This window comes from Bubalus bubalis, chromosome 23 (genome assembly GCF_019923935.1).
Source record: "Bubalus bubalis isolate 160015118507 breed Murrah chromosome 23, NDDB_SH_1, whole genome shotgun sequence".
NCBI classification, from domain to species: domain Eukaryota; kingdom Metazoa; phylum Chordata; class Mammalia; order Artiodactyla; family Bovidae; genus Bubalus; species Bubalus bubalis.
In genome coordinates, this window is record NC_059179.1 from 17,102,687 (window position 1) to 17,116,184 (window position 13,498).

The following is a 13,498-nucleotide window of genomic DNA, read 5'->3' on the forward strand; positions in this document are numbered from 1 at the left end:
TGTGCTTTGAGCAGGGGTCAGCACACCAGGGCCCAGCCCCTGGCTTCTGTAAATAAAGTTTTATTAGAACACAGCCACAGCCTGTGCCAACACATTATTTATGGCTGCTTTGGAGCTACAACGGCAGATCCGAGTAGCTGCGACAGAAACCATATGGCCTGTGAAGCCTAACATGTTTACCATCTGGCTCCCTTTTTTTTTTAATTTATTCTTTATTTATTGAATGAAAGATTCTTTAAATTCTGCAGTGTTTTATAAATTTTTAAAGTTTCACACACATGATTTCATATAATCCCATAACTTTTTCCCCCTACCCTTAAATACTGCCCCCTCCCCACACTGGTAACCACTAGCTTATCCTCTACATCTGTTTGCTTTGTTTTTTTCACTAGTTTGTTGTATTTTTTAGAGTCCACATGTAAGTGATATCATCAGCATCTGCCTTTCTCTGACTTATTTCACTTGGCACAGTGCCGTCCAACTCCACGCATGTTACTGCAAATGGCAAATTTTCACTTTTTATGGCTGAGTAGTATTCCACTGTATGCACACACCACATCTTCTTCATCCATTCATCTGTTGATGGACACTCACACTGCTTCCATACCTTGGCAACTGTAAATAATGCTGCTATAAACACTGAGGTGCAAGTATCTTTTTGAATTGGTGTTGTTTTTTTTTCTTCAGCCATATACCCAAGAATCGAATTTCTGGGTCATGGGGTAGATCCATTTTTTAGTTTTTCCAAGAAACCTCCATACCATTTTTCACCCATTTGACCCTTTTAAAAAATATGTAGACAGTGTGCTAAGCGCCCTACAGAGGTCTGTACCTGGTGCTCTAGAAATCCAGGTAGTTCTGATTCTTCTAGGAAGTCAGGGACAGGTAAATCCACAACAGGGTGGCCAAACACTACTTGAAAGTTCTTGCTTCACCTAGGGGAAGTCACTTAACTTTTCTGTTCCTCTGTATCCCCAGATATGGGGATAACACTTCAACTGGCCAGCTCATATCCATGTGGTAAGGCCCTAATAAGATAGTGTATACCAAGTGCTCAGAAAACAGCAAACTACTAAAAAGACATTATGGTTTATTAATTCAATTCAGGATCAGAAGTTACAGAGAGCTAATAGATTATAAACTTAGTGTATTCTGTTATTCCAAGGCATGTTATTTACCTACAGAGGGCATTTACTAAGCAAGCACCTGCCAGGGGCTGTGTGTTCACATGCACTGTGGATGCTGTGCATTCACATGTGCTGTGGACGTGGGGGTGCACCTTTCCTAGCCTGGCCTTCGAGGAGCTCATGGCCTAGTGGCAGAAAGAGCAGGACAGCCAGCAATGAGAACAGAGGCGACCAGGGCTGACAGAGGAGTCTGCACCCAGGTCAGCCAAGGAACTGCAGTTCAGGGCCACCTCTCAGAGGAGGGGTCAGTCAGACACATACAGGAGGGGAACAGTGCTCCCAGTAGAGGGAACAGCATAAGCAAATGCCAGGGGCCCCTGAACTCCTCTGAGCTTATCCTGTGCCAGGCAGTATGTTAAGCTCTTCAAGTTCATAATCTCATGTCATCCTTTCAATAACCCTGTGTGGAAGAAACTACCATCATCCCTCCATCTACAGGTAAGGGGAACCAAGCACAGAGAAGTCAAGTTGCCTTCCTGAAGTCACACAGCAGCACATAATCAAGCTGGGATTTGGCCTCGTGTCCACCTGACTTCAGTGGTCCTCTCTGAGCCACATCCTGTCTGGTCTTGCTCAAAGAGGGGACCGAGGTTTTGCACTTGAGAGACTGACCTGATCTAAACAGAGAAGTTGGGAAAGGGAAATGGGCTGGAGAAGGCAGGGAGATGGCTACCTCCACTCCTTTGGCAGAGTAGAAATGCCATGGAGACCCTGAAGAAGTATGAGAGCAAAGCCCAGGAAGAGGTCCCAGAAGAGGGTGATTTTGGAGCCATCAGCACAAAAGTGATGGCCAAAGGCAAAGAGATGGATGAGTTCAGCAGAGGAGAGAAGAGCAGAGTCAAGGGCCAGCGTCACATACTGAGGAATGTCATGGTTACAGGATGAAAAGCAAAAAAAAAGGTATCCCAGAAGCTTGCAGGAGTCATTGGAGGGATAGGAGATGAAACCAGAGAGGAACAAGCAAGTGTCACCGAAACCAGAGAAGACAGAGTTCCAAGAAGTGGGATGTTAAATGCGTCAGAGGAAAAAAGAAAAATAAAGCTGAGGAGGCAGCTTTACCTTAGGCAAAAAAAGAGTCACAGGATCACTCTGGAGCAAATTTCGGGAGGAGAGTGAGGGGAGATGACAAGTGGCAGGGAAAGGGAGGAATCCATGAGCAGGAAGTGGGCAGTAAGTAGGAGCATGGAAGGAAGGAGTGCATCAGGATCTGCCCAATCTCCAACAAGCTTCTGAAACAAATACTCATTCTGGGGCCACAGAGAAATTTCTAAATGCTCTGTGTGAGACAGCTTTGCGAGTGCTTCAGAAAACCCCATCACCTTTTTAAATTTTTTTTAAGATATAGGCATTTTCATTCATTAAAATGATTTCTCATAGCACTGATTTTTTTAAATTTTTATACAATTTTTAAAGGTTATACTCCATTTACGTGTGCTGAGTCACTTCAGTTGTGTCCATCCAACTCTTTGCAACCCTTGGACTATAACTCGCCAGGCTCACCTGTCCATGAGATTCTCTAGGCAAGAATACTGGAGTGGGTTGCCGTGCCCCCCATTTATAGTTACTACAAAATATGGTGCGATCCCTCCTTGGAGCCTCTCTTACACCCAGCAGTTTGTATCTCCCACTTGCCCTCCTTCCAGGTCACCACTAGTGGGTTCTCTGCTTCTCTGAGTCTGCTTCTTTCTTGTTTTATTCGCTAGTTTGTTGTATCTCTGACATCATCACCTTATGCTTTAAAGGATGCTAAGATTAGACTGGTTTTATGGGATGAGTTCTCAGGCTCCCAAGAAATTCTAACAGGAGGTCTCAGGGAGTTGGTAGGAGGCCTGGGAGGGTGAGGGGATGTCAGGGTGGGTGGATGTTGCCTTACCAGAGTTCACCCTTAACATGGCTCTGCTGAACACTCTCCTCCCCCCTGGAAAAGCTTTGTCTAAGTGTGATCAGGCAACACAGATGAGATGCTCCCAGTCTACACCCTCATCTTTTCAGGGAAAGATCACAGATATGCCAATCTCAGCATTTCCAGACCCAGAGCGACTCTTTAAGAAATTGTTAGGGCAGGTGGCTCGAGCAACAATCACTTAATTGCAAAACTCAGGCTGACAGTCCATGGATTTGCCCCCAAGCTGCCAGCGTCCTTTTGATCTACAAAAATTAGCTCTGAATGATTTCATTTTAGAAGCCTGTGATCATGTGACTCGTGATTGACTGGGTTTCAATACACAGAGGGCTGAACTGCAGCCTCTAAAGAAATGTTTCTTTATACAGTGGAAACCCAAGGTGGCACCTCACTGTACCACGCAGGTAACAGGGCCACCCTCTGACATCTTATGGGTTACAGTGAAGTCTTGCTGCTATTTCTCACTAGGCAAACACATGACATCCTGGAGCATTTCCTTCTAGTTTTATACTGTGCTTTCAAAGGCAGGTCCTGGAAAGGGCCACTACATAAAAGATGCTGCTGACAACCTGGACAGGGCATCTGTGTTTGTGAGAGGTGGAAAAGCATTCCTATTCTTCACACCCAAAGCTCTGTGATTGAGGAACACAGCCACACTTGCACTTTCCTCGGGGAAGGGAGGGTGACTTCTCTGTACCCTATGCTGGCCCCTCTGTCCCAGGCTTTGTTTTCTGGTCTTTCTACCCAGTGGACAAGAGCTTCATGAGGCCAAATCCCAGGTCTCATTCTTGGATGAATCTCTTTGAACATGAAGCCCCTTAGAGGTTCAATACAAAATCTGTTATGAGAGGGAGGCTGGTGGTCCTTTCAGCGCCGATAACCACTGAGGCGTGGGGCAAAGCCCCACTCTCCTTACTCCAGAGCACCAGCCCCACCAGCCCCCTCTCCTGCAGGAGCTTCTGAACAAAACAGTGCTCTTTCTTTTTAAACAAAACTACTTTTAGTGAGTACCTACGTCCTGTCCCACTCTATCAAACACGATTGGTGGATCTGTCCCAAAACTAGAGGATGGAAGCGCTGGGCTTATTTTAGAGCAGAGGAAGTGGCCTGAGTCTGCCAACATTAAAGAGAAGCCGTGATATTCATAAAGCATCTTCCAGGGTCCAAAGCACACACCCCCCTCCTATCACACAGGAGCCCTTATTGTTGCTGTTCAGTCACTCAATTGTGTCTGACTCTGCAACACTGTGGACTATAGCCCAGCTGGCTCCTCTGTCCACAGAGTTCTCCAGGCAAGAATACTGGAGTGGCTGCCATTTCCTTCTTCAGGCGATCTTCCTGACCCAGAGATCAAACCCACGTCTCCTGAACTGGCAGGTGGATTCTCTACCACTGAGCCACCTGGGAAGCCCCACAGGATCCCTACAGTGCCTCTCTGAGGCAGGAGCAAGGATTACCATGCCTATTTCCCATATGAGAAAACTGGTTCAGAGAGGTAAAGTCACTTCCCCAGGGACAAACAGCTACTATAAAAGAAGGAAGAATGAAGACCAAACTCTGTGTCCCTAACTTGTGTTGAGGTGCCCTTTCAGACTCCCAAAGGCAGGAAGGTGTCCATAGGAGCTCCTTTTCAGAGCCACCCTATTCTCAGCCACCTGGGCTGGAGCCAGGGAATGAAGTGGGCTGGAGCAAGGCAGCTTCTGGAGGGGCCACAAAGGGCACCTGAACTCAGCCACAGCTTGTCCTGACCCTGCGGCCAAGTCCCGATAAAGTGGAGAGAGTGTGAGAACCCTGTATCTTCTCCACTGGGCTCTCCACGAATCACAAGGACAGCAGTGGGAGGAAGAGACCCAGAACTCATGGAGCAGCTGCTCAAGAAAACAATGCTTCTGTTATCCTCCAGATCAGGGTCCTCAAGCCCTGAGTTCATGAGCATCTGCAAATCTACATGTCATGGGTTTGCATACGTGTGGTTTTTCCTTGAGACTGAATCTACTACCTTGTTTAGAGCCTCCAAATGAGTCTACAACCAAGGTTACAAGCCATGATCCCACACCATAAGCTGCTCCAGGGAAGCACAGTTCCCTGATATAGCCCCACATGCTGGCTTGGTGCCAGATGCCGAGGCGCTTAATACAATAACAAGTGAACCAATGGAGGCACCAAATGACAACAGTAACTCACGTCTATCAAGCACTTACGAGCACCAGTGCTAAGCTGTTGACAAGCAGAACCCAGGGGCACTACTGCTTTCCCTATTCAGCAGATAAAAACTGATTTCATAGTTTAGATCATCAGGAACCTGCCTAAGGTCACACCATCAGTAAGTGGGAGAACCAGGATTCCGGCTACACAAAGTCAGAAGGAAATGCCTGAAACATTCCCATTCCTGGGTTCCCTCCCCACCCCAACCTTGTCCCAATTCTGCACACTTATCAAAGAGTGAGCCCTGATACATGATTATACTTGCAGTCACTCCCTGCCACTGTTGACCCTTGAAGAAACTTGAAACTCTGGTGCAGTCAGTACAGAGGGCAACACTAGAGCCACCGGGGAGTTGGTGAGAAATGCAACTTCTCGTCTATACCCATGACACCCAATCTCTGGAGGGGTGGCCCAGGAATCCGGGATTTGGCCAGCTCTCCAGGAGGGTCTGATGCTCCCTCAAGTTCAAGAGGCAGTGCTCTTCTGCCCTCTTCTAGGCACTGCTGGTCTGGAGGCTCTCCCCTGGGTCCATCATCCCAGGGTCACCTACTAGCACTCGGGGTTGCCAGCCAAAAAGAAGAGGACTTACCCACATTCCCCAGCCCCAAACCTGTCACATCCTAGAAGACAGACAGAAGCAACAGGAAGGTGCCTTCTTCAATGACACTGGCCAGGAGCACTCCATCTAAAGCACAATTCCTTGTTGCTTTATTCAGAATAGAATGTTCTTACCCATCAAGGTACTTGTCACAGGCCCACTGGACACATGTACTAGTTTGTACCATTGGGGTACAGCTACCAATCTGCAAGTTCCAGGGAGGCAGCAACCATGCCTGTTTTGATCATCCTTGCAGCCAGCAATAAGCTGAGTTCCCAACACATCAGAGAAGCTCGCAAGACTTCACTGACTGAACACATCAGGTGGTGGCCAGAAGATGGCTTTAGCAGGAACACGTGTTAATGTGTAAATAAATATTTCTCACCTACCTGAAAGGCTACTGAGTCGTTTCTGCTGTTCTGTGATAAAACAAAAAAATACACAGTGTAAGTGAGATTTACACAGACACAGTAAGACCAAGAAGTCCTGGCACAACTCGTTAGGATCCCCCAATCTGTGTCTCACTCTCCTTTGAGCTTAGATGCTAAACTGGTGTGTAGTCCGCTGAATACATGGGTATTAATGTGGCTCCATCATCTGGGTGTAGTGTCTGCTGTCACTCTCCCCCCAGGACTCAGAGAACTGTCACTGTTTTCCGGTTGTTTACATCCTATATTAAGCTGATCTGATCACTGAAGGAGACCCTCAGCTCCCCTGGTCTCAAGAGAGCAGGACCTTATACATCCCAGTCTTGGTTCCTCTGAGGAAATGGAATCATAACCATGGCAGCTACCATCTGAGAGCTTCTATACACCAGACACTGTTTTCAGAGCTTTCACTGATGTTAAGGCTTTTAATCTTCACAATAACCCTAGCAGGTAGGTCAGCACTGGCTGAGAGACCTCAGTCAAGAGGCACAAACTACCCAAGATGACACTGAAAATCAGAGCTGTGTCTAGAACCTGGGTCCCCCAGGTTTCTTTTTAACTCTCTAATCACCAGACTCAGCTATTTCTTAACATCAGAGGTCCATTGGTTCCCCATCCTCCCAGCACCCTCACAGAGGGGAAGCCAAGCATCTCCTCTGGAGAGTTTGGTGTGTACGTGCTCCGGGATAAGCACAGAAATGACCTTCTACAGATGCTAAATATAAAGCAGCCACAGTATAAAAATAGAACACTTGCCAGCCCCTGGGTGCTGTCATCTTCCCCCTTGGCTGAGTCCCCACCCTCCTTCCAGAACCAGCGTGGCAAGAAGTAAACAGAGCAGCAGGGGAGCTCGCGGCCAGTGGAAGCAGCCGTGTTCATGTCAGGCACATGGACGAGGTTCGCATCAGCTGGACCACAGAAGCCCAGCAGAGCCCCAGCTCAGCTCTGCCGGCAACCTGTCAGATGGCACTGACCAATCACGTGATGCCTCAGCCTCAGTTTCCTTGTCTGTTAAAGTGCTCATTGAATCTATGGTTCCTGAATGCTGGTCTCCAAGCTGCAGGCAAGGCCTTCCCCAGCAATCAAGAGGATGTTTACTCAACTGACAAGATGACGTGGTTCCTGCCTCTGAGGTGTGGGATAGCCTTTCTTTACGAGGAGGAGATGTGTGCAATGCGGATCACAGCAGTTGCTTTTCAGGAGTGTTATTTAGGGCAAAGTTAGAAATGAGCAATCCTAGGGTGGTCCCCAGACTGTTTCACGTGACCATGAGATCCAGAAATTTGGGACCACCAAGCTCCTGTCCCCCAGTGTGGTCCATGGATATGTCTTGCAAGCTTGCTAAAATATGCAGAACCTCTCCCCAAACCCTCCCCCTCACACACCAAAGACGTTCTGAATCCAACTCCCAGCATTCTATGTGCACTGTGACCAAGAGCCTCCCAGGCACCCAGACCCTCTCTCAGTCCTGAGAGTTTTCCAGTTCAAACTCTCCTTCCCAGACTGATGGTAAGCCATCGCCCTCTGACACATGTGGGATGGGAAACTCCAGAGGGAGGGATGGGGGCTACGTGAGAGCCGAGCCAGAGGTGCAGCCAGGGTCACTGTCACATTGTGCCCCTGGGCAGCCAGGGCAGGAACAAAGGGAACTTTATCTACGATGACTACACCAGAATTCTAGAAATGGGGCAGAGTTAGCATTCCCTCAGGAGACTTTGCAATAGTTAAACTGCTTTCACAGGTTCTGTTGATGAGGCAAAGCACGGCTGCCAGGCCGGGTACATTCCTAAGCAAAGCCCAAAATGCCTGACCTAAAGCAAGTTTATTACTCGTGAGCCAAAGCCAGGCCGACTAGGGGCTTCCATTCTCCTGCACTCTTCCCGCCTCCTTAAGGAGCATATGGTTTACTCTTTACAGGAAGTTACCTTTTAATTCCCAACAATGAAGGTATTTGAACCCTTTTCGGAAGGACGTGTGATTCAGGCTGCATGGTTCTGATGTTTAAGTCCCAAGGCAGGACATGGGACAAAACAGAAAGGCAAAAACCAAAGGCATCTGAGTAAACAAGAAGATTCTATTTGTTCAGGGAAGAAACAAAAAGGAACTGCAGGCACTACTGTGCCCAGAAACGTCTCACTAGGTGTCATCAGAAGCAGCTGGCATTACACTTGGCATTTCCCAAAAACCAAGTTGCCTTGGGAATAAATCCTGTCTTTAGAGAAAATGCCTTTCCTTCTGGGAACTAACTTGCTTGCTTCTTTTTGAGTGAGTTTTTTTTTGTTTTTTGTTTAAAAAGATGAGTCATAAAGAAGTTCATAGAGAACCAAAATTTCACTTTGTCCTGCATAACGGACACTTTCTGGGCAGAAAAAGCTACTGCCAGTAAGGGGTATCCCACTGCTGGGAGGAAAATGGGCTCTTCTGTAGCTTAGTGTGGGGGCTGGGACTCTTTATCCTCTGAAGGACACAGATTCATGGGTGGAAATTAATAGCGGAGCCCCACAAAATGAAAAAACAGGATTACTAAAATAACTAAGATTTGAGTGGGAGATTTTAAGTGAGAGAAAATGTTTCATTCATCTGCTTTTCAAGTTAGAGACAGGAAACAGAAGAACTCCATTTAATATGGAAAACAATTAAAAATAGACTCCAGTCGATTTTCATCCAAGTTAACACAGAGAGGGAGGGGCAGGGAGGAAAACTACGAAGTGGGTGAGCAGGGAGTCAAGGAAGATTCGGTACTGAGCTGAGGTCTGAATAAAATGATTAAACCTCCACTGTGTTTTGAAATTCAGTCTCAAGAGCCCCTTTTACATTAGGAAACTGCTTTAAAACTTTACATTTTACACTGAAAAGGACTTTTGTAAAGGGAAAGTTTATTCCTGCACGGAATTTCAAAAATGAAAACTTTCAGGACTTCCTAGGTAACCAGTGGCTAGAATTCTGTGCTCCCAGTGCAGGGGGTCCAGGTTTGTTCCCTGGTCAGGGAAATAGATCCCAGCATGCTGCAACTAAGACCCAGTACAGCCAAATAACTAAATTAAACTTTTAAAAAAAAATGGGACTTAGAATCATCCTCTGGAATTTTAAAGCAGAAAGGTCGATATATACAATGATTACCTCAAAGCACTCTTGTTTCCCCTAAGACACCCCTTCAGAGAAGGGGAAGAACCAACCAGAAGCAGTCAGAGAAACTCTAGAAAACAAACAGGAAAGCCCTCAGCAGCTCTGTCTGGGGCCACATAGCATAAGGGGCAAAGAACCACCCCAAGCCCAAGTCCCCGGAGGGCACTACTGAGGGAGCGCCCAGTACAGTGACTTCTGGAGAATGGAGACCATGAGTCACTAAGAGAAAGTTCAAAAGCTTCTGTTGCAGAGATACAAAACCAGTTTCTATTTTAGAAAATTTCCCATCCAGTAGGTTTTCTTTTATTTTTAATTTTGGTGTTCGAAATTTTGCTTTCTAGAAATTCCATGTCACAGAACTTCAGGATTTAGAATGGCACTTAAAAGAGAGATGATGGCACCAAGATTTTCCCAGCAAAGCTCTGACTAGAATTCCCATGACAGGAATTAAGGGGCTGACATTGTCCTTTCTGTCTTTTCTCTCTTTTTGGAGCTCCCACCTGAGGAAAACTGAATACCCAGGCTCTGGGACACACGTCACCTACTTATTCAGACACCTGGCCTCATCCCCATAGGGGGCCTCTGTCCCCTGCTGCGATCTACTTTGTGGGTCATTGGAGTAAGTGAGCTGGGGCAGGTGACCGTGGGGAAGAATGGGATTTGTGAACAATTCTGTGGAAATGGCAGAATCCTTGCCCCAGACGTCACAGGACAGCCAGGCTGATTCTGGCCAGCGGGGGGCAGGGTGCCCCTCGCAGACCCCTCACCTCGGTTGTGTTGCAAGAGCACAATAGTGGGATTGACGATCGTCGTGGACGGGTAGGCAGATGATGGCTTGCTAACTGATGCAAAGGTCTGGGAATCAGTTCCAGCGTGGGATGAAGAAACTTCATTTAATAGAGGACTCGAGTCCTGAAAAGGAAGCAACCATTGTCACTCAGTGCCACTACATGAAACCGAGAGATAAGGCTTTCTAAAAAGAAGAGATTTAAAGCTTTACAAGGACCTTAATTATAAAAAGAAATGTAACCAGTGAGACATGTTGATTCCAGTTAGAAGTTTAATGTGGAATGTTTATTCTTTTTGTTGGGATTAGTAAGGGGAGAGAAGGAAGGTGAATGTTACTCGAAGTCTCAGCAACATCATTCATTATTTTCATCTGGTCAAAACTGTGGCTCAATCCGGTTACTGAAAAAGCAAATTCAAATCAAAGTAGCATAACATGCGAAACTCATGCAATCCACAATGCAATTTGAGAACGAGAGCTGGTTTAATTGGGGGAAAATCAGGAAAGTTTAGTACTTATGTAAAGAAACACTGAGACGCCGTGAGGATGAGAAGCCATCGATGTATTAATAAGAACAGGGAAGAGTTAAGTATTGGAGCTCTTGGAAAGCTGTTCTCATCTGTACCACTGAACAACCCTACCAGCACTCACTTCTAGGACATTATTTAGTCCTACTGTGGCATTTTTTCACTCCAGTATTGAGTCACAAAGATCTCTGAAGACTTATGAAAATCCTGATTTTGAGAGTCTGAGGTGTCTGCCAGAAGTACCAATAAAATTATTACTACTAACATTACAATCTGCATAATGGGAACCATAACAGTCTTTTTAGAGATATGAAAATAAGATCTCAAAATGTAGTAAGGATATGTAGTTTCTTCTATCACTCCTATAAATTTTGCAAAGTTTCTATTTTGAAGCTTACAGACCCTAAAGCCAGAATAAAAGGTTTGAAGAACAAGACTGATAGTTACCTTCCAGAAAAAAGTGTAGCTCAAAGCAATCAGTATGCTCCACCAGAGACCAAGGACTCTATAAACACCTGTGGGACAGGGGCCCCGCCTCCCTTCCTTATCTTCCACCTGTGCCCAGCACAGTGGCCTGCAGACCCCGGCGCTCAGTAAACACCCCATGAATGACAGGAGACATCTACCAGCTACACCTTCTGTAGCAAGGGAACACGTGCCCATCAAATACAGGATATGCGTGTCAGCACCCAGGACAGCTCCTGACACACAGTAGGGGCTTCCTTAAAAATATCGGCTTGGTCAGCCCACCTTTTCTGAAAGCACTCTAACAGCTGTTAGTTATGAGTGGCAGCTCAATTTAGTGAATAAAACCTTTCCCCGAGACTCAAGAGACAAAATATGATCTTGGACAAAAGTGCCTCATCTCATTTCTTTCTTTTGCATAGTGGGAAAACAACTACACTTGTCCTCATTTACGTTCAAAGTGATGCAATAAAGACAAATGACATAGTGGTGTCAAAACTCTGCCACAATGCACCCAAGAAACACACAAAATATCAGGCATACAGCTCTTTAAAGTGTAAGTGCCTGGGTGGATCATGTGAACATTAAGCATCTCCTAGATTTTACTCTGGCATAAATCTTATTTCTGGAACATCACAAAAATGACTATTGACTAAAAGAACTTGGATCAATTAACATGAAATTTTCTTCCTTCTTACTCTTCAATCACTGCAAATGGAGCAGATATAAACCCATGGTTTGCCCACCATCCACAGGAGCTCCTGTTTCTCTTGATAATTCTCATTCAATGCAGGAGTCTGACCAGTTTCCTTTTTCACCTCTTACTCTGTACCCAAGGCCAAACCAGAAGTTATCAGGCCAAAGGAAGTCCACCATGGAAGTCTATACCAGGCTGACCAGACAAGTTTGAGATACTGAAGATACTGGCCCAACTAATCTTTCCTGGCACACCTGAAAAAAACTCAATATGAAAATCTAGATCTAAGCAAATGACAAAGAGTAGAATCACCTTTGTCACCTCAGTCATGTCTGTCTCTTTGTGACCCTATGGATTGTAGCCCACTAGGTTCCTCTGTCCATGGGATTCCCCAGGCAAGAATACTGGAGTGGGTTGCCATGCCCTCCTGCAGGGCATCTTCCCAACCCAGGGATCAAGCCCGCATCTCCTGTGTCTCTTACGTTACAGACAAATTCTTTTACCGCTGAGCCACCGGGGAAGCCCAAAGTGTAGAATACACAACAGCACTACTCATGATGATACTCTGCTACTGCTGCTACTGCTAAGTCACTTCAGTCATGTCTGACTTTGTGCGACCCCATAGATGGCAGCCCACCAGTCTCCCCCGTCCCTGGGATTCTCCAGGCAAGAACACTGGAGTGGGTTGCCATTTCCTTCTCCAGTGCATGAAAGTGAAAAGCGAAAGTGAAGTCACTCAGTCGTGTCCGACTCTTCGCGACCCCATGGATTGCAGCCTACCAGGCTCCTCCGTCCATGGGATTTGCCAGGCAAGAGTACTGGAGTGGGGTGCCACTGCCTACTTGCTTTACATGCTGCTCTAAAGAAACATTCCCTGCTTGTACTTTCCAAAACAAGAGTGGCTTCTAAATTCATCTATAAGTTGAGCTGGGGTGAGGAAAGTGCATCAGTGAATAATCTAGCACCTTTCTCCAACAGAGCTGAGGGGCAAGGCTCAAAGCTAGGATATCCAAGCCCCTGGGCCACATTTGGCCAGGTCCTCACCTAACCATTGGGTTTCCCTGGTGGCTCAGACAGTAAAGAATGCCTGCAATTCGGGAGACCCAGGTTTGATCCTTGGGTTGGGAAGATCCCTTGGAGAAGGGAATGGCTACCCACTCCAGAATTTTTGCCTGGCAATTCCATGGATGGAGGAGCCCAGCAGGCTATAGTCCATAGCATCGCAGAGTTGGACACGAGTGAGTGACACATTTCCCATTTAACTGCATCACATTGTATCTAGAGGTCTGAGCAGAGGACCAAGCCCGGGATATAGCCCTTCTCAGCTTTTTACCCGATAGCTCACTGTAATTTCTCTTACAAGCCAAAAAACATGTTTACTCCCTGCTCTCAGCATGACTGGCTAATGTTTAATGAGCCACTGAAGCCAGTTTTGTAGGCACACTTCTTTAAGGAACATTTAGTTACATCAGCCAATTGCATGACCCACTAGGTCACTACATCTTAAAATGTGGTCCATAGATCAGCATCAAAATTCCCCCCAATGCCTATTACCAAGCCTCAGTCCTCAGCCCC

The 13,498-nt window shown here is 46.4% G+C and overlaps 1 protein-coding gene across 50 annotated transcripts in view; it reads right to left on the minus strand.

The window, feature by feature from the left end:
• SORBS1 (sorbin and SH3 domain containing 1) overlaps positions 1 to 13,498 on the minus strand; it is a 231,492-nt gene that overhangs the window by 76,327 nt on the left and 141,667 nt on the right. For 49 of the 50 annotated variants that reach the window (XM_044935433.2, XM_044935469.2, XM_045164213.1 and 46 more), the window contains 2 exons: positions 10,215 to 10,359; positions 6,283 to 6,312 (listed from right to left, as the gene is read on the minus strand). In XM_044935433.2, coding sequence (XP_044791368.2) covers positions 6,283 to 6,312; positions 10,215 to 10,359 — 175 coding nt within the window. The remainder of the gene's footprint in view (positions 1 to 6,282; positions 6,313 to 10,214; positions 10,360 to 13,498) is intronic. The other variant, XM_044935428.2, reaches the window with a different exon arrangement.